We start from the raw sequence: 19,482 nt of genomic DNA, 5'->3' as shown, positions 1-19,482 counted from the left end.
AAACCAGATTCACGTAAGTAAGTAGTTGCGAATGGGAGAAGCACTTTACTTGCTGCAGTTGGGATTTGGGGATAGTTTGCTTCGAGGAGAAACCTAGAAGTCAGCCAGAGGCTAAGATTGGAATCGTTGCTTCAGAATGGAATCACGTGAGATGTCGATCAGTTCCTCTGGAGCTTTCAAGGTGAGATTTGAATTTGGAGAAAACTGGTAGTCGAATGGGTTTCTTATGCAGTTAAATGTGGTTAGGTCACAATTGAGCCCAGTTTTTTAAATACTCTGTGCGAATGTAGGGAGGTGTTCAGCTACATGTTCTTTTATATCCCCAATGGTGACATCACTGGCTGAGATTTCCAGGAGGTCATTCAGCGCTGAAAACGTTTGACATTTTTTTGTTGTCGACTTGACTTCCAAAGATTCAGTTTTTTAGTAAGGGCATGTATTTTGTCATTGAGTTTGAGGATGTTTGTTTGTTTCATTTCCTTGTAGTATTGAAAGAATTTAAACAAATATCAAAAAATGTCAAAAATGTCTGAGAGATAGGAGAGAGTTGCCAACCAACTATTTGATGTCACTTAAATGCTTCTTCAAGGTGGAATCCACTTCGGTCAGAAACACACATGTTATTTCTCAGTTCAAACAGGTGGGTTAGAACTCTTCCCCATGACAGCCAGTGAACCTCTGTGTGCAGTAATAAGTGCTGATGATCCAAGCCCATTTCTTCACACAGACTTTTAAAAATTCAGGGGCTTTGCTTTAATAAAATTAATGATTGCTACAGCTTCACTCAAAATGTATTTTAGGTAGGGATCCATACTCCTACCAGCAAGAGGTTTCCTGTGAATCATGCAGCATGTCCACTGGGCTTCTGTGGTGGCTACTTTGTCTGCCGACAAGCCCACTCTTGGTACCAGACAGCTGTCATGGCATCAGTGCAGATCCCTACACAGCTATTCCAGTTAATGTGTTCCCCTGTTATAAAGGCATCAGGGAACTTAAATATTTCCTCTTCCCTAGTATATGTCAGCAGTGCCTTGAAGAGGAGAGAGTCGTCTTTTACTCTGTTTTCCCAAGTATACCGAACATAGACCACTAACTGTGCTGCCCCTGAAACATTGGTGGATTCATCAATCTGTAAGGAAAAGAACGTGCTATTTTTAATCCTTTCCACCACCTGACATATTCTCAATACAGTGACTCACTTTATCATTTGATGGTGGAGTAGAGCTCAGCTGAGTGGCAGCATCTTTGCCAATCATACTTTCTCATTTTTTTTGATTCAGGAAAAATAAGAGGTTTGGCGATGGTGAGGCTTTGCCCTGGTGCTTAAAAGTGAGAGAGCATAAGGTGCTTCCAGAGTTTTGGCTGTCACAGTTGCTGATTTGCATAAGTTTTTTGTTGCTCAAGTTCATGAAGGTTTCTTTCAAAATATTCCACAGACCTCTCCACCTATGTAGGGTGTCTTGTTTGTAAATGTTGCTGGCGTTTGTTTGGTTTTAGGCTATTGGCCAAAACTTGACTGCACAAAACACACTGGGGACTCGGAATGTCTTCTGAGCCAGTGTAAGTAAATCCAAATGCCAAATAAGAAGTGTAGTATTTTCTGGTTTTTGGTTTTTTCCCTGCACTTACAAATTCTGTTCTCCACCCTCTGTCAGCTTGAGCTCCCCTCTTCGTGCCATGTACAATAAAACGATCCATTGTTTTTACAGATTAGTTTATTTCAGATATTATGGTACTTTATCTATTTATTTATTTATTTTATTTACTGACTGACTGACTTATGCTACCTGTTTTTTCCTGCTGTTAGAGTTTGGTCTGATGCTCTTCATACACTATAGAAGTGGTAGGCCACATTCTGTGAAAACAAGGGCCTTGCTTAGGGAAGTGACACAACCAGAATGGCCTTGTTCTCATGGAGCGCCCTGCTCTGAGGGCAGAGCGGAGAGTGGCTCTGCTAGCCAGAGGCTGTGAAGGCTGTGCTCCCTGCCAGCTGCTCCAGAGAAGTAAGGGTGGCATGGTATTGTCAGACAGCTTTTCCACCCTTACTTCTCTGCTGCTGCTGGCAGGTGGCACTACCTTCACAGCTGGGTGCCCAGCCACCAGCCTGCGATCTCACAACCCCATACAATAGTCTAGGGACCCCCTCTTGGGTTGGAACCCCACTTTGAGAAACGCTGGTCTAAGGAACCATCTACTTCTCAAGTGTCCCCTTGGGCTTGGAAAAGACTTCACTGTGTTGAACAAAATTATCCTGGTCCCAATACAGGGCTTTTATTTCTCAAGATGTTTTCAGAAAGGTTTGAGCCTCACTTTTTAGAATTTCTTGGGGATATTCACTTTATAGATGTCTTCCTTTAGCCTTGCAGATTGTCACATTTATAAAGGCTGTGGCAATGAACTGAACTAGGGTTTTGTCACTTCCTATTGTAATGCAATAAAACCTCAGTCTTAACACTAAATATTTCCTTCAGGAGTTAAAGTGAATGTGCTAGCTGCTTTTGGTCAGAGATTCTTTTCAGACTGCTGCTGATTCCTTTCAATTTTTGTTTCTGGTATTTCCTAATACATCCCTGAAGCTGCCTATGGATTTGCAGGAGGTCAGAGTAGACCAGGGGTTGGCAACCTGCGGCACACGTGCCGATTTTTACTGACATGCTGCTGCCAGCTGGGGTCTGGGGTCCCGGCTGTCGGCCCTGCTCAGCCTGCTGCCAGCCTGGGTGAACGGAACCCCCGGCCGGCAGCAGGCTGAGCGGGGCCAGCGGCCAGGATGCTGGCTGGCAGGAGCCAGTGGACGGAATCCCAGACCAGCAGCGGGCTGAGCCGCTCAGCCCGCTGACTGTCTGGGGTTCTGGCCACTGGCCCCCTGCAAGCCGGGGTCTGGGCCTCCAGCCCTGCTCAGCCCTCCTGCCGGCATGGGGTACCAGCAGCCAGCGCAGGTCTGCTCCTGGCCTGGGCCCAGCGCTCTGCAGCCCTTATAAAAAATTACACTACAATTAGCTTAAAAACTTGAAAACTTAAAAACTTTATATATTACAATAATTGTTAAAAATGTATAATGTTAATAAATACATAGGTTTGATGAAACAAAGTAGTTGTACTTATGTGCCTGTGTTTAATTTGTGTTTTCGATGATTTACCTTCTAAAAAAATCTCACATGTCTCGCACCCCCAGAAAGGGCATCTCGCACCCCCAGGGGGTGCGTGCACCCCAGGTTAAGAACCACTGCACTAAACTGATAAGATCTGCATTTTAATTTAATTTTAAATGAAGCTTCTTAAACGTTTTAAAAACCTTGTTTACTTTACATACAACAATAGTTTAGTTATATAATATAGACTTATGGAGAGAGACCTTCTAAAAACGTTAAAATGTATTACTGGCAGGCAAAACCTTAAATTAGAGTGAATAAATGAAGACTCGGCACACCACTTGTGAAAGGTTGCCGACCACTGGACTAGACAATCATAACGGTCCCTTCTGACCTTAAAGTTTATGAGTAAAGTCTATGAAGGTTCAAGCCACAGAAAAAAGGGAATTCCACCACTGTAAAAGTCTCTCGTTTTGTAACGACGTCCCTGAAAATGTAAACTTATAAGTGTTATGAATATTAGTAATTTTCCTTCTTGTTTCTCTGTTTTGAAAGTTGTCATTTGAGTGCAGGTGTGTAATGGTGGTGAATAGCAACTGGAGCAGTGCTGAAAACTTGTGCTGCCTCTGTTATCTAGGATGGACTCTGGTGCTTCCCCCTCCCCTCAAATTCCCCAGGAGAAAATTCCCTACTTTGAAATAAGAATAAAGGACCATTAGAAAGCAGACACCAAAGCTCAATGCTACTCTTTGTATTTGTGGTATTTTTTTTTTAAATATATGTTATGCAAAAATGGTCCCTGTTTTTCTAAAGCCTCATTTTTAGAAGTGACAGGTTTCAGAGTAGTAGCCGTGTTAGTCTTGTTGCGAATTATACCCGACAGGTCACGCACAGGAACTGTTGCGAATTATACCCGACAGGTCACGCACAGGAACTGCTGCGAATTATACCCGACAGGTCACGCACAGGAACTGCTGCGAATTATACCCGACAGGTCACGCACAGGAACTGCTGCGAATTATACCCGACAGGTCACGCACAGGAACTGCTGCGAATTATACCCGACAGGTCACGCACAGGAACTGCTGCGAATTATACCCGACAGGTCACGCACAGTTTGAGTCTAGGCTGAGGCACACGAACAAAGTTCACAACTGCAGAGTTCCCAAAGATACTAAGTTTGTTACGCTCGAGCATGGTGCCCCCTGCTAGTCAGGAGGGGACCCCGAATGCAGGTTATACAGAGATTATATACCTTTTAGGAAAGCACGTTGCCCTTGTACATCGGAAACCTTAGCCAACAGACAAACCATTCCCTTATCTACCACCTATCCCTGCTAGGTACGTTCCCCGTGTTAAACCATTACTTCAGCTACACAACATGGTCCTAAAGCAATGCACCAGTAGCCTTTCTTATCAGGATGGGAGGCTCACATTAAGGCCAGGAGGCAGGGAGTTAGGAACAGACAAAGAACAGAAACTGGGAGTCGAGACAGGCTGGAAACAAGGGGGAGGGTTTTCACAGGAATGCAGTATCTAAGGAACACTCCTCCTGGTGCATGATGTGCTTGCTTTTAGACAATGGTGGGCCCCAAACCAAAATGGAGTCACATATGCTAACTTTTTCTTAACAGTCTGTATCCGCAAAAAGAACAGGAGTACTTGTGGCACCTTAGAGACTTGCTTACGCTCAAATAAATTTGTTAGTCTCTAAGGTGTCACAAGTACTCTTGTTAGTTTTAGAAGTGTTGTCCTTTTGTTAAGTATTCTGGGAGAGGGCTTGGGTGAGATTTCACTCTAAACAGTGCATTTCCTTTAATATTGTGTTTCTCCTTGTTGGATTCTGTTCTGAATCCTGCTGAAGTTTCTGAAGTGACCTCAATAATTCTCTCTCACAGGGCTGCTTTGCGTTAAGCTGCAGCAGTCCCCATTGCTGATGTTGTAGCTCACTGCCTTTCCTTGGTACCGTCTAGATTCGCAGCTTGTACATTTGTCACTTTAATTGTAACTTGAGCATCATTCTGTGACATTGTGGTCCTCAGAGCACTCTCTCTGGCCTCCCAATGGGGGGTATATCTGCACTAGTTCATCTCCCAAGCGCAAGTGACAGTCTCCTCCTCAAAAAATGACCCTCTCTGAAAATGACAATTATACAGTCCATTATATAATGTTTTTTATTGTTTTAAATTTTGAAATAGAAAATAGTTACCCAAGCCACGGGTACTAAACTGTCAGCTGCAAACATCTAGCTGACAAGCACAAGCGTGTTAATTGTGTAACTGGACAGTTCAGCCTCTAGAAGTGGAAGGAGTGTTTTTAGTTTACCATAAAGTTAAACCTTCACTGCACAGTGGTGAAAACACAGTCACTTTATCGGAATTCATTCAGGTAACATCGATTGCCCCAGAAGAGTCAGTTTATGGCCTGTGAAGGAAAACTGGGGTGATTTTATCAGTTTGTAGATACTTAGGTACACCCTGATGTGCCATGAATGAAAATATGCTCTCTAGACGGGGTAGTTAGAGGCATTGTTCTTCTGGGGTTAAGGGGAGAGAACTTGGGAGAAGAGGCCTTTGACCACATCATATTGTGTTTCCAAGTGTGTAGCTGGTTCATGATTTTTTTTAGTGACTCATTATATTTATTATAATAGTATAAACCAGTCAGATTTTGCATCCTTCTTTTCTGCTTTGTGTGTGTTTTGTGTTTGGTTAGGTAGCGATAAACTAGAATGTTTACATACAGAGACCTGGAACTAAATTACTATTTAAAACTTATTTTACGTTTGATGCTAATAGAGGACATTTCAGTGAATTTCAAAATGAAGGCTGTCCTTGTGATGTGCTTTAAAAAAAATCCTGTTCTCTTGGAATGTCATCACTGTTTTAAGTGTTGCTGTTGAATACAAATTTATTTAAAAAAATAACTTGCTGGATAACTAATTTAGTGTGAATGACTGATGCCTTTGCTGTTGCTATAGATATCCCTGAGGAGGAAGCCAGATATTGGACCAAAAAACTAGAACGGATAAACTCTTTGGAAGATCGTGCTGAGGTGAGTAAACCTCACTTGAAACATGCGAAAACTATAATTAAAGTAGGATTCTGATCCAAAATGCTCCAGAGCGTACTGTAGCGGTATGCAGAATTTCCATGACAGTTAAGTTTAGGTAATTACTATTGTTTTCCTTCATTCACAAGTTTTTCACTGAGCTGTTTACATTCCCTTATGTGTGGTGTTAATGCCAGCTAGAATAAGAGGCTGCAGCATGTGAAAATTGAGGGGAAATTGATTTTTGCATGATACTTAAGGCTTGTCTACACTGCGAAGTTGTCGTTTACACACGCTGACTTTTTAGTGACAAGGCTGCGTCGACGCTGACTTGTCACTAAAAGCTGTGTGGTATAGACAAGCCTTTAGATTCAAAACAAGTGTAAAACTCTGGCTTTGCTAGACAGCAGGATGAGGCAGTTAGGAGAACAGTGCTGCCCCAGGCTATGTTTGTTGTTATTGAAAACCAGAAAAGGAACACTTCAGTTTCTTAGCTCTTTATGCAAAATATACACCAAGGACACTCGTCTTACTGAAGGTGATATTTATCTGGTTGATGGACTTAATTTCTTGCATTTAAGGAACTTGTTTACACCTGCCCTTGTTGGAGTTAACAGTGTTAACCAAAAGTATAATACGTTTCTCTACAAGAGAGTATTACTAAAAGGTCCTGTTGGTGATAGAGATGTAGGGTGTTGAAGTTTGGGGGAAATGTATTGTACCCTTAACTTAGCCTTCCTCCGTTAAGCGTGTTAGTGGATTCATTGTGGAGATCAAGAATACTCAGGCAGAAGTTAAGTCTTGTCTCGAACTGTTTAACCTAGTCTCACAGCTGTGTTTAGGTGGAAAAATAGCTTGCATGTAGCTTCTTCTGGATTCAGGGATCCAGTAATAGCTCTAGAGCTGCTTGGTATCTGTGAACCTGGTGAAAAAGCAAGTCATGTGAACTTATAACTTTCCAGTAATTCTGCTGCAATATATCCCTCCTCCTGGGTTGAAAGCTATGGGTTTCAGCAGGGGAATTCTAGTGCCAGACACACAGTGGAACATAGGTGTCCTCTAGTGATTCATCAAATTCTTGGTAGATGAAGTTTGCATGAATTGTGATGCAATCCCCAATTCTTTTAGATGCCTTGTCTGCTCATCCAGCCTGTTCTTTCTCACTGTGCTTACCTATTCAGCTTCTTGCTAGTCAACTGAAAGTGCGTCCCTGTGTTTACTTCCTCATTTTTTGTGAAATAGCCCCGCTGGTGGTCAGTGTATGGCATTGATTGAGGACTCAATATTTCAAAACTTGCAGCTTCCACTGACTTTGGGGCCCTTTTTCCCAGCTCTTGGCTGATGAGGGTTGTGTTCTTGACATTTTGCCTAATAGGATTAGAAATTATTCTGCTTATCTTCTGTCTCTAGCCTCAGACAGATCACTGGATTGTTTTTGAAGTATTGGTGTGGTACTGGGAGGAGGTGGCCAAAACAATATCATAAACATATCTCAAGGGAACACCTTTAATGCTGCAGCAGACCCTTTTGGAATAATCCAAAATTGGTTAAATGGAATCTCTGTGTACTCCAGTGTAGTGTTAAATAAAATGTAAAATCCTTCATGTTGTTGGATGTTTCCAGACTATGCTGAAAGAGTGTTCTGGGTATTGCACTGCTAATGAGCATGCTAATTAACTAGCTCTTTCCCAGTTCCCACATCCAGTACTGCATTCAAACACGGGTACCTCAAATTCATATTTAGGCATCTCATATATAAATTGCTGTATTCTCAGGCTCCTGAGCGCGCACATGTTCCACTGAAATCACTGCTCAGCAGCTCTGAAATTTAGACATTTATATTTTAGGTGACTAAATATGGATTTAGGTGCCTAATTTGAGGCCCCCAAGTCTGAAATTTTTTGTCTTGAGCTTTTAAAGTAGATAAGACTTTACCGAAGCCTTGTGTGCAGCCATTAACAGATATTTTGCATGGGATAGTGCCAGTTTTTACTTTTCTGGGAGCATGTTCTGTATTTGGGAATTAAGGAAAATATTATTTTTTACTTTAACACCTTCCCTCCCCCTCTCACCCCCCCACGCCGATATACTCTCAGAGCGTAAGCTTGTTATGTTCTGGAAATCCTGTTTTATAAGGTTACTTTCAATCTGTTATCTCTCTGTGCTCTTTCTTTTGTCTTTCCTTAGTATTCATTTTCAGAAGAAGTCCAGAAGAAACCATTGCCCACTGCTGCCTCCCAGTGTTGTAAGTATGACTTTATTTTCTCTCTCAACACTGTTTTCTCTTAAACGAATGTCGGTTCACTCTATGGTTAGTTAACATTGGCTGGTGTATCCAGGCAGAGTTCTCTAGTTAGAGCTGCAGTTAGGAAATGGCAGCCTGCGTGACATCTAGGTCTGATGTTAAACTAGTCATTTTTATAGGTCAGGAAGAATTCTCTAAATGTAGGCTTCTGCCGTAAAGAACCCTATGAATGATCTTAGCCGTACAAGATTAATAGTGAAATCTGAAACTCTGCCATTAACCTATCCTTGTTCTACCAGTGTAGTAGACATACAAGGTTTATGAGATCACCTGAAATGTTCAGATCTCTGTAGTAACAATGGATAATGGGAGAGTTAGATGGAATATATTTCAGACTTCACTCTGAGTTTTTTGTTGTTTTTTTCTGTCAGATCATTAACATGATTTTTAAGAGTATTGTATGGTAGTCTTATGCCTTTTTTTAACTGTGTATTTTTTTGAGGAGGAGAATATTTGGAGGCTGAAATCGTGTCCATGCGCCTGTTAAAATGTAGTAACGTTTTGTGTATTATTCCTAATATTGCATTTATTCTTGGCATATTCTTTAATACAGTGAGATGAAAAAAATTCATTAATGTTACTTGTTTCTGCTTTAACTCACTATTTTGGATCTGTTTCCTTTTTGGTACTTATGAAAATGTGAATGTGGAAAGTTTAGCACATGTTGTGTACTGATTGTTTTGCAAAATTATATTTTTGAAAAGCTATTTTTAGTTTACAGCAGAGAGGGGATATCTAATGTTGTAAGGTGAAAGCGAAGTTGATACATCCTTTAATGGCTTGACCGCTTTTGGAAGCATAATAGGGACAGGGGAGGGAATGCTCAGGCAATATTCTCTATAACTATACGCTCCCCTTCGTCCTGCACCTCAGTGTAACTCTTTGGTGAAGTACAGGTCAGAGTTCAGTCTTTTCAGGACTTTTCAGAAAGCATTACACAGAGTTAAACCTCAGGGCTATTGTATGTAAAACCCTGATAAATGGATGGTTATAGACCCCAGTCCATTTCAAAGGGAGAGCACTATACGCTTTCTCAGTAAAACAGACGCTATTGTAAGTAGTGTTTGAAATACTATGAATCATTTTTAAACAAAAGCTATTTGACAGTAAATTTCTGATGTCCCTTGTACAGACTTACACCTTTTGTTTCTGTTACAAACATTCATATATAAGGTTTCAGCATAACGTTTTCTGTACTTCAACACAGCATGTCCCCTCTGATCTTTTTTCAGAGGTCATTTTTCAGCCTTTATGCCATGAATGTAGTATGTAGTGTGTGTCACCTGGACTCTGCAGAGCCTGAGAAATAGGAGGTCTCAATCCTTCCAAGAAGTCTATAGTCTGTATCCAAAGTGGTGCAGGGGTTGGGATCAGCATATAAAATATCCATTTCCTGGAGCTTGTTATAGGGCATCATCTTCTCTCCATAAGCCCAGCTAAGTCAGGCAAAATTCACAAACCTTCAACTCACTCAGTGCTGCCCCAGTCTCGCCCTCTAAGTGAGATACAGTCCCAGTTAGAGCGGTTAGCTGGTAGCTCAATGTAATTTCCACAGGCTCTGTAGCCTCTAGGGGTAACAAATGCTCCCCTGCCAGCTTTCCCTGTAGGTCCATAAACCATACCACAGTGATAGGTCCATCAGTGGCTATTAGCCAAGGTAGTCAGGGACAACCCCATGCTCTGGGTGTTCCTGAATCTCTGACTGGCAGAAACTGGGACTGGATGACGGGATGGATCACTCGATAATTGCACTGTTCTGTTGATTCCCTTTGAAGCATCTGGCATTGGCCACTGTTGGAAGACTGGATACTGGGCTAGATGGGCCATTGGTCTGACCCAGCATGGCCTTTCTTATGATCAAACATTATCTTAATGGAGGGCTTCCCTGGTAAATAAAGCTGGAAGAGCACTAACCCGTACCCAGAGTGGTACAGAGATTGGGACCCAGCCCACGCAGTAGACACATCTCTTGGTCTTGCTTTGATCAGTCACTCAGTCCATAGAGCTGTCTTTAACTCCTGTATTTATAACCTTCCCCCTGCCCCCATTGCACTTTGGTTACGTCAGAACTCAGAGGGTGACTTGGGTGTCACCTGCCAGGTGGATTACCCACAGTGAAAACGTCATATAATACAGCATCAAAACAGCTACGGAGCATGTCCGGTAACTGCTGCACCCTGTTCTGGAAGTTTCTGGGACCCTCTAGATGAGTTGCCCTGCCCTGCTCTCTGCACATGTGCAGATACTCAGAATATCTAGCTAAGATCCTAGTCTCCTGCCCTGGAGCAATAAAGTGAAATGCTGCAGTATCATGTGGGTTACAGAAGCAACATAATAAAATTCATGCTCTGTCATTCAAACAAGTCTCCTATCCTCTGTTAAAATCCTATAAGACTAGGGTATTACACTCTACAGGTTGTTTATCCAATAGGCTGATTATGGGATCGCTACAAAGCTGTTAACATTAGTAAAGGTTAATTACTGTTTACCTTTTTTTGGACGGGAGAATTATCTGTGTGTGGTTTAATCATTTTGTCTGTAATATCTTCAGAGATTTTGAATATTTAACCAGTTAAAACATTCAGCTTTTCCCAGTCAGTTTTAGCTGAAAGCCCTACCGGAGAGTGTATCGAGCATCCCAACAGTGGTATCTAAAATAATTCCAAGTGCAGCTTTAAAAATTAAACAAATACTGTAGGTATTAAAACAGGAAAATAATCCTTAAAGTGAATCCACATACGGAAAAAGACAATTATCGTATAAAATTTAAAATCAACAAACTGAATTGAAAAAACTAAAATATTTAAGTTAGGATGACTTAGCTACCAGGCTCCAAACTTCAAAGGATCAAAGAAAAGCAGTACCAATGTAAAGTGGCTGAGGGGTAAATGTTCTTCCTGATCATTAAAATGACTTTTGTGGCTTCCTGCAGTAGCAATACAGAAGATTCTCAGCAGTTGTGAAAGGCTCACGTGAATGATCTTTTCCAAATCTCATGATGTGTGGGTGAATCAGGAGGAATTTTCATGTATCAGATAGCTGCACCTGTTTCCACAGCACAGCATTTATAAATTGTAAAGCTCCCATGACAAGCAGCATCTGCTGTGTATAAAGCTTTCATTTTATGTAAATCAAGGTTGTAAACATTAAAACTACAATTGTCATTTCTAGACCTCTTGCTAGTAGCCTCAGTTTTGCTAGAAAGCAATCTTATTTATGAAACAGGTAACGTGAAGGCCTGATGTCAGATCACAAATCAGTTTTCATCTTGTTTAAAGAGAAAAATAAACTTATCAAACATTACACATGCTATGTAACTATTCTTTCTTGGAACAATGGCATTTTGTAGCCTTCCAGCCAAATGGAAAACCTAGGAGGAAACAGATCTGTTAGCAGTCCCCAAAGTATTAAACAATAGATCTTGCATGAGTGGTTAATTTGATTTGTCCTGGGCATGAAAATGGAGCCATTAGAAATGTGGCAATATAAATGTATACAGTAAGTGGCCAATCTTTTTGAACTCCCAGTAAATTCTTTATAGCACACTCCTATCTACTCTGTCTATTGCCTTCAGTGGGAGCTGTGAGTGCTCAGTATCGCTGAAAATCAGGCTACTTACATACCTAAATATGTAAGTAGTCCTCACCAAGTTCTGAAACTGTTGGCCTTGTATCTCTTGTTTTTACGTAGTAAATCTGTGGTTGCACTGTCCCTAAGAGCACAGTGGGAGCCATGAGTGCTTGTACAGCTTCTGCACTGCCAGTATGCAACTCAGTACTTTGCAACAAAATAACAATAATAATAATAAAGAACCTTTAAGAGCTTAAATTTAAAAAGAAAAAAATCTAGGACAGACCACTTGTAATTCCATAGTGAAGGCTGAGTTGAGTTTTCCTTGTCAAAGAGGGATTCAGTCTCTTTATCTGTGAAATAATGTAGCCGATCCTGTGTAAAAATATAGCGCTTTGAGTATAGAAGGAATATTCTTAGAATTTAAAAATGCCACTGCTAATTATTTTGTGTTAAAAATCAATTTTAAAAAAGCACAATAAATTTAGCACTCATCAGACTCTTCTCCTAAATGAGCTCAATAATGAAATAGGAGACTTCCCAAGCTTCCCATAGAAATTGAGATGGGATCACACCCAAGATCTATCCAGTTCAATATCCTGTCTCTGACAAGGACCAGCACCAGATGTCTCAGAGGATGGTGCAAGAACCCAGAGTAGGCAGGATCTCATAGAATCCTAGAATATCAGGGTTGGAGGGGACCTCAGGAGGTCATCTAGTCTCACCCCCTGCCTCTGTGAAGATCTTATTCTAACAGTGAAGAGACTGTCTTAAAACCTCAAGTATCCATATTTTAAATCCAGATTGGATGCCTTTCTAAAAGAGCTGTTCTAGTTCAAACAAGAAGTAATTCAGGGGTTGTCCTATTGCCTGTGTTATGCAGGAGACCAGACTAGATTATCACAGTGGTCCTTTCTGGCTTTACAATGTGTGAATCCTGTAGATAAAGCTCACTGAAATCTCATAGGTTCCACTTGAAGAAATAAACAATTGTTGCATCTAATTATAATTATAGACTGGGTCAGTGATAGTTCAGATCACTTTTAAACTGGGCTTTCAGAGTTAACTCAAACAATCATGATACTTCCTCCAGCTAATTTGTATGTTGCAACTCTATTGGTTGAAATGAGTCAGTGGAGTGAGGGGGGTGGTTATACACATCTCATTAGTAGATTACATGACCCTTAACTGTTACTGTTCTGCATCGGCTGTGTGACTGTTTGCTGGCTCCTCTGCTTTGTCAGTGTGGCGTTTCTCTGCAGTGGACTGGATTAGGTTCATTGAAGCCGGACTCCTGGTGAGGAAAAACACCTCTGGGTGCGTGAGTGGTGGTTTATGGTCGACTCTCACATCCCTGGTCTTCCATGCCTTCCTTATGGTGGCCATTTCTCCTCAAGGTGCAACTTTCTAATGTTGAAAGAGGGGGCATGACGGGATCCCCGTGGTAGAACCTGGGACTGTAGAACCTCTGTGCCCCCTTACTTCACCAGTCTAGATTGTCTCTCACAATGCCTTACTGGTGACAAGCAGCAAACCCCTCCAGGTGCTGTTACCACTCAGTACAACCTCATGTGGAGCCCCATACCCAGCCAGATTGCATGAATGCTCCCAGAGCCACTCAAGAATCACACAGAGAAAGGCACCAGCCAAATCCCCCCAGCTCCCAGCCTTGTACCATAGGAATCATAGAATATCAGGGTTGGAAGGGACCTCAGGAGGTCATCTAGTCCAACCCCCTGCTCAAAGCAGGACCAATCCCCAACTAAATCATCCCAGCCAGGGCTTTGTCAAGCCTGACCTTAAAAATATCTAAGGAAGGAGATTCCACCACCTCCCTAGGTAGCGCATTCTAGTGCTTCACCACCCTCTTAGTGAATTTTTTTTCTTAATATCCAACCTAAATTTCCCCCACTGCAACTTGAGACGATTACTCCTCATTGTCATCTGCTACCACTGAGAACAGTCTAGATCCATCCTCTTTGGAACCCCCTTTCAGGGAGTTGAAAGCAGCTCTCAAATCCCTCCTCATTCTTCTCTTCCGCAGACTAAACAATCCCAGTTCCCTCAGCCTCTCCTCATAAGTCATGTGCTCCAGCCCCCTAATAATTTTTGTTGCCCTCCGCTGGACTCTTTCCAATTTTTCCACATCCTTCTTGTAGTGTGGAGCCCAAAACTGGACACAGTACTCCAGATGAGGCCTCACCAATGTCGAATAGAGGGGAACGATCACGTCCCTCGATCTGCTGGCAATGCCCCTACTTATACATCCCAAAATGCCATTGGCCTTCTTGGCAACAAGGGCATATACCGTCTTGCACTGCTCAAGATCTTTTCTTGAGCAATGCAAGTTTATTGATTGGTTCGCTACTTCATTAATGGAAAGTGGACACACACCGGCCTTTGTAAACTAAACAGATTTACCAAGCACTTCAGTCAAACTCACTGGTAAGGATAAACATAAGTTTATTGATGACAAAAGATGGATTTTAAGTGATAAGTGATAGGCAGAAGTCAGAGTGGCTACCAAAAGAAAATAAAGACAAGCACGCAGTCTACATTCTTAACCTTATTAGACTAGGCAACATCTGGACTAAGCAGTTTTTCTCATCCCATTGGATACTGCAGGTTGGTTAGTCTTTCATATGCAGGCTCTCCCTGTTAGCCTGGGGACCCATCTCCGCAGCTCCAGCGTTCCTGTTGCCTTCAGCATAGGTGGGGGAAGAGACAGGACAAAACATGTGGCCTCTGTCCTCTATTTCATATCCTCATTCCATATGCTTGGAGATCATAAGTCCTGGCATATCTGGTTGGCATTGCTGAGTCACCAGGCAAGGTTGAGCAGTTCCTCTGGTGTGGCTTGAATTGTAACTCCCATGATGGATGATGGCTGTTGATGGTTGTTCAACCCCCGCCCAGCTGTTGGTTAGCTCCTTTGTTGTTTCTGGGCAACTAATATCTGGAGATTCCCCAACTCACAGCGTATTTTAGTGACAACCATACAATATAATCTCATAACATCATATGCACTAATGATATATATTTAGATGAATAATGGTGTTCAGCAGATCATAACCTTTCCCATGATACCTTACGTGGCATGCTTTATATGAAATATCACAATTATGTACAAATGGAGTACAGGGCGCTCCCTCTGAGGTACAGAGTGTCACAATGGGGAGCTCTGATGAAGGAAGGCAGCATATGAGAAAAGGGATCTGTGTTCGGCAGATTGCCGCTGTGCAGAGCAGGACCCTGGGTTGTGTGGGAGCGCAGTGTACATGCCAACGTCTCTGGCTTTCTAAAGGCTCTTTCTGCCACAGGTGCCTTTGTACCCACTATCTTGGCAGGCTGTGAAGCCCAGGCAGCAGTTGTATGGGAAGATCTTTAAATCCAGATTGGATGTCGTTCTAAAAGACATGCTGTAGCTCAGCCAGACGTTACGGGATTGACGCAAATGAGCACTTGCTGAAATTCGCTCAACTGTGCTGTGGATGAGGGCCAGTGTTACGGAGAAGTATCATGTTCCCTTCTGGCCTTATTTATGAATCTCTATTGATGCCTTGGCACAGAAGGGGACTGGGCTCCCTACCCCAAGTCCCTATTGGATGCACAGTCCTGGATGTCCCCAACACAGGACTCCCCTCACATAAACCTCTTCCCACTCCAGGCCCTAGTCACATCCTTGCCCTCTCCCCTCTATCTTCAGCATAGCCACTAAATTGCCTCTCTCCTCACATGGGGTACTCTTCCGCTTATCACCCCCCATGCTCTGCACGCTTTTCTGCTCACCTTTCATTGCCTCCCTCCCCACAATGATGACTCTGCTCCATAGTCATTCCAGGCAGTGAGTATACAGTTATGATTAGGGCGTATTAGACCCAGATGTGATTAACTATTTTTAGAGGGTGCTTTATAACTTTTTTCCATTTTTGGCATAATTGTAGTAGAGAATTAAGGTTTTTTGGTGCATATGTGCCTTTCCAGACCTTAACATAATTGAATTTGTTTTTAATTTAACTTTAACTCTGAATTTCCTAATGCTTGTTTGTGGAAATAATTGCAGCACCCCCGTAATGTCTTTTACCAGTAATCTGGAATTAAAATTGAAAGAGCAAATCAGTAAGTTATACGGCTTTTATTTTATGGAAAAACACTGTTTGAAGTACACTAGCTTGCATGGAATCTTTATTTGATTACTCAGTTTGTTGAATCCCTGAATGCCAGACTCATTTAGCATTTTAGAAGGCAAGGATTTGTTCTTTATACATGTCCAAAACTGCTTCTAGCAATGTCAAATTCCATTATATTTCACCCCGAGTCATTCTACCAGTGTTTACATGCTGTCCACTTCAAGTCAGTCACGATGCAAACTGGTACAGAAAGAAGCGTTTGCTTTTTTAGAAAACAGATTTAGTTTTCTCTGCTGGCAAATCAGCAAGTGCAAATATTGCCTGTAACCAGGGAGTTAATAAATCTAAAATAGACAGAAGTTTCTCAGGAGGGTTCTTATCAAGACAAGCTAATTGCTTCCAGATTGTTTGGTAAATTTGTCCCTTAATCCTCAGGAGTCAGAGGCCTCGCTGACAGTTATTCTGAGAATTCTTGTTCTTCCCTTCAGTGTACATTCTCCCTCCATGTTTGTGCTTCTGTCCCCTACCTGCAGTTACACCCTGATGAAACTTCTATTCTGGGTGACTGGTTCTCTGTCAGTCTTGTTCTGAGTTTACCTAGTGCGTAGTCCCCCTGTCCACCCAGATCTTGTGTTTTCTGCTGTGCGCTCCCTTCAGAGATGGGTAGAATGACTGACTGTTTGGCTGAGGTGACGATGAATGATAACAGTTCCTCTGATTATCGTTGCTACGGCAAGAGGAAACCAAGCCAGCCTGTCCCAGAAGATGACAGGTGGGAGGAGCAGGCAGAGAAGTCCAGGCGAGAGAGAGGAATGGATCTTGGCACCCTTTGGAACACCTTTTTCTTTCTTCTCCGCCTTGTCTCCACAGGCCACCCCACCCCCCCCCCACAGTACATCAGCAGCAAATCACTATTAAACGCACTTTCCAGTTTGTTTTTCTGGTGATGGATGGCTTTTCTGGTACTGCTTCTGTTTGGTGAAATCCAATAGCCCTGTAGGTGGCAGGAACTTGGGTAAATGTTACACAGTTAAAAGTATGGCAATATTTTGTATCATTTTCTTCTGATGACTGGAGTATAGAAATGTAGATAAATTCTCCAAGGCTCAGTTCTGGCCTACATGAATTTGATTGTGTTGATCTTTTTTTAAACATTTCAGAAAAAGCAAGTACATTTTGCAAACAACAAAACCCACAACCATATTTATCTTCATATTGAGCAACATTTTCAAAAGCTTCCAAGTTTCACCTTCAAAAGTGATGGGAGATGCTTCAGGAGCCTAATTCCTATTGGCTTTCCAAGGGACTTAGGAGCCCAAGTGACTTGACCCACTTTTGAAAATGGATGTTAAGATTCTAAATTGCTTAAATCAGGGGTGGGCGAACTTTTTGGCCTGAGGCCACATCGGGGTGCGAAACTGTATGGTGGGCCAGGTAGGGAAGGCTGCACCTCCCCAAACAGCCTGGCCCCCGCCCCAATCCATCCCCTCTGAGTTCCTTCCCCCTGACTGCCCCCTCAAGCCCCCCCCCACCCATCCAACCCCCCCTGCTCCTTGTCCGCTGACCACCCCCTGCTGGGACCCCCACCCCCAACTGTCGCCCCCCTGCTCCCTGTCCCCTGACTGCCCCCCCGGCCCCTATCTGCCCCCGACAGGCCCCCGGGACTCCCACGCCCTATCAAACCCCCCTGTTACCAGACTGCCCCAGAACCTCCGCCCCATCCAACCGCTCCCTGTCCCCTGACTGCCCCCCCGGGACCCCCTACTGAACTTTTTTACCGCCGTGCACTGCCAGCACCCCCTTACCATGTCGCTTACAGCGGCAGGAGCTTGCAGCCCCGCTGCCCATGCGGCAGCGAGGCTGCAGGGGAGGAGGGACAACAGGGGAGGGGCCGGGGGTAGCCTTGCTGGGCAGGATGGTCTGCGGGCCAGATGCAATGTTCCCTCTAATTTTTGACAGGTAGTGTGCTCAAAAAATTTCTTCTGTGCAAATTTTTGAAGCAGAGTTCAAATTTGTGCGCCATGAGGCAAATGCGCCCAAGCGAGTTGTCAAGGTTCCTTCCCCACTCTGAACTCTAGGGTACAGATCTGGGGATCTGCATGAAAGACCCCGTAAGCTTATTCTTACCAGCTTAGGTTAAAAACTTCCCCAAGGTACAAACTTTGCCTTGTCCTTGAACCATATGCTGCTACCACCAAGCGTTTTAAACAAAGAACAGGGAAAGAGCCCACTTGGAGAGGTCTTCCCCCAAAATATCCCCCCCACGCCCTACATCCCCTTTCCTGGGGAAGGCTTGATAAGAATCCTCACCAATTTGTACAGGTGAACACAGACCCAAACCCTTGGATCTTAAGAACAATGAAAAATCAATCAGGTTCTTAAAAGAAGAATTTTAATTAAAGAAAAGGTAAAAGAATCACCTCTGTAAATCAGGATGGTAAATACCTTACAGGGTAATCAGATTCAAAACATAGAGAATCCCTGTGGGCAAAACCTTAAATTACAAAAAGACACAGCTTATTTTACCAGCCATTAAACAAAAGAAAATCTAACGCATGTTCTAGCTAGATTACTTACTAACTTTACAGGAGTTGTAAGGCTGCATTCCTGATCTGTTCCTGGCAAAAGCATCACACAGACAGAACCCTTTGTTCTCCCCCCCAGCTCCAGATTTGAAAGTATCTTGTCCTCTCCTAGGTCATTTTGGGTCAGGTGCCAGTGAGGTTACCTTAGCTTCTGAACCCTTTACAGGTGAAAGGGTTTTGCCTCAGGAGAGATTTTTATAGCACTGTATACAGAAAGGTGGTTACCCTTCCCTTTATATTTGACACGAGTAAAATGCTTATAAATTTAAAAAGTTTTAATATGAAATTTGTGATAGTTTTACACCATGTTATTTTATAAATGTCATTTTTAAATACTTAGAAAAAGGAAATTTAACCATTCTTCATGAAGCAGAAGTTAGTTTGAAGCATTATGCTTTGATCTTTTTTTATAGACAATCACGAGCATATATCAAACACACATCAATCATGATCATTATCAGTCCAAAGGCTTCTGCCCGTTGGTGTCCACTTTCACCTTTCATTCTATACACATGTCTGAAAAGATTTTGATATTAAATTGTCTTTATTATATGTTTAAGTATGACATTATGTCAATTTATATGGGTTTTCAGATAGACATCATAAGTTTAAAAAAAAGAAAAACAAGAGTGTGTTTTCCTAAAAAATATCAATAAATGATTATCACCCAAGAATAAGATATGTAATTATAAATGCATTTTAATTTCCTTATTGGTCAAAATGTCAAAAACTGCTTAACAAACCTTACTGTT

General features: G+C 42.4%; 1 protein-coding gene across 4 annotated transcripts in view; it reads left to right on the top strand.

Annotated features, from left to right (window-relative positions):
• Positions 1-19,482, top strand: part of UNC13B (unc-13 homolog B) — a 400,249-nt gene that overhangs the window by 92,059 nt on the left and 288,708 nt on the right. For all 4 annotated transcript variants that reach the window (XM_074952218.1, XM_074952216.1, XM_074952217.1 and 1 more), the window contains exons 6-7: positions 6,070-6,143; positions 8,328-8,385. In XM_074952218.1, coding sequence (XP_074808319.1) covers positions 6,070-6,143; positions 8,328-8,385 — 132 coding nt within the window. The remainder of the gene's footprint in view (positions 1-6,069; positions 6,144-8,327; positions 8,386-19,482) is intronic.

This window comes from Natator depressus, chromosome 5 (genome assembly GCF_965152275.1).
Source record: "Natator depressus isolate rNatDep1 chromosome 5, rNatDep2.hap1, whole genome shotgun sequence".
NCBI lineage: Eukaryota > Metazoa > Chordata > Testudines > Cheloniidae > Natator > Natator depressus.
Note: the sequence above shows the minus strand (reverse complement) of the source record. Positions and strands in the feature narration are given on the sequence as shown.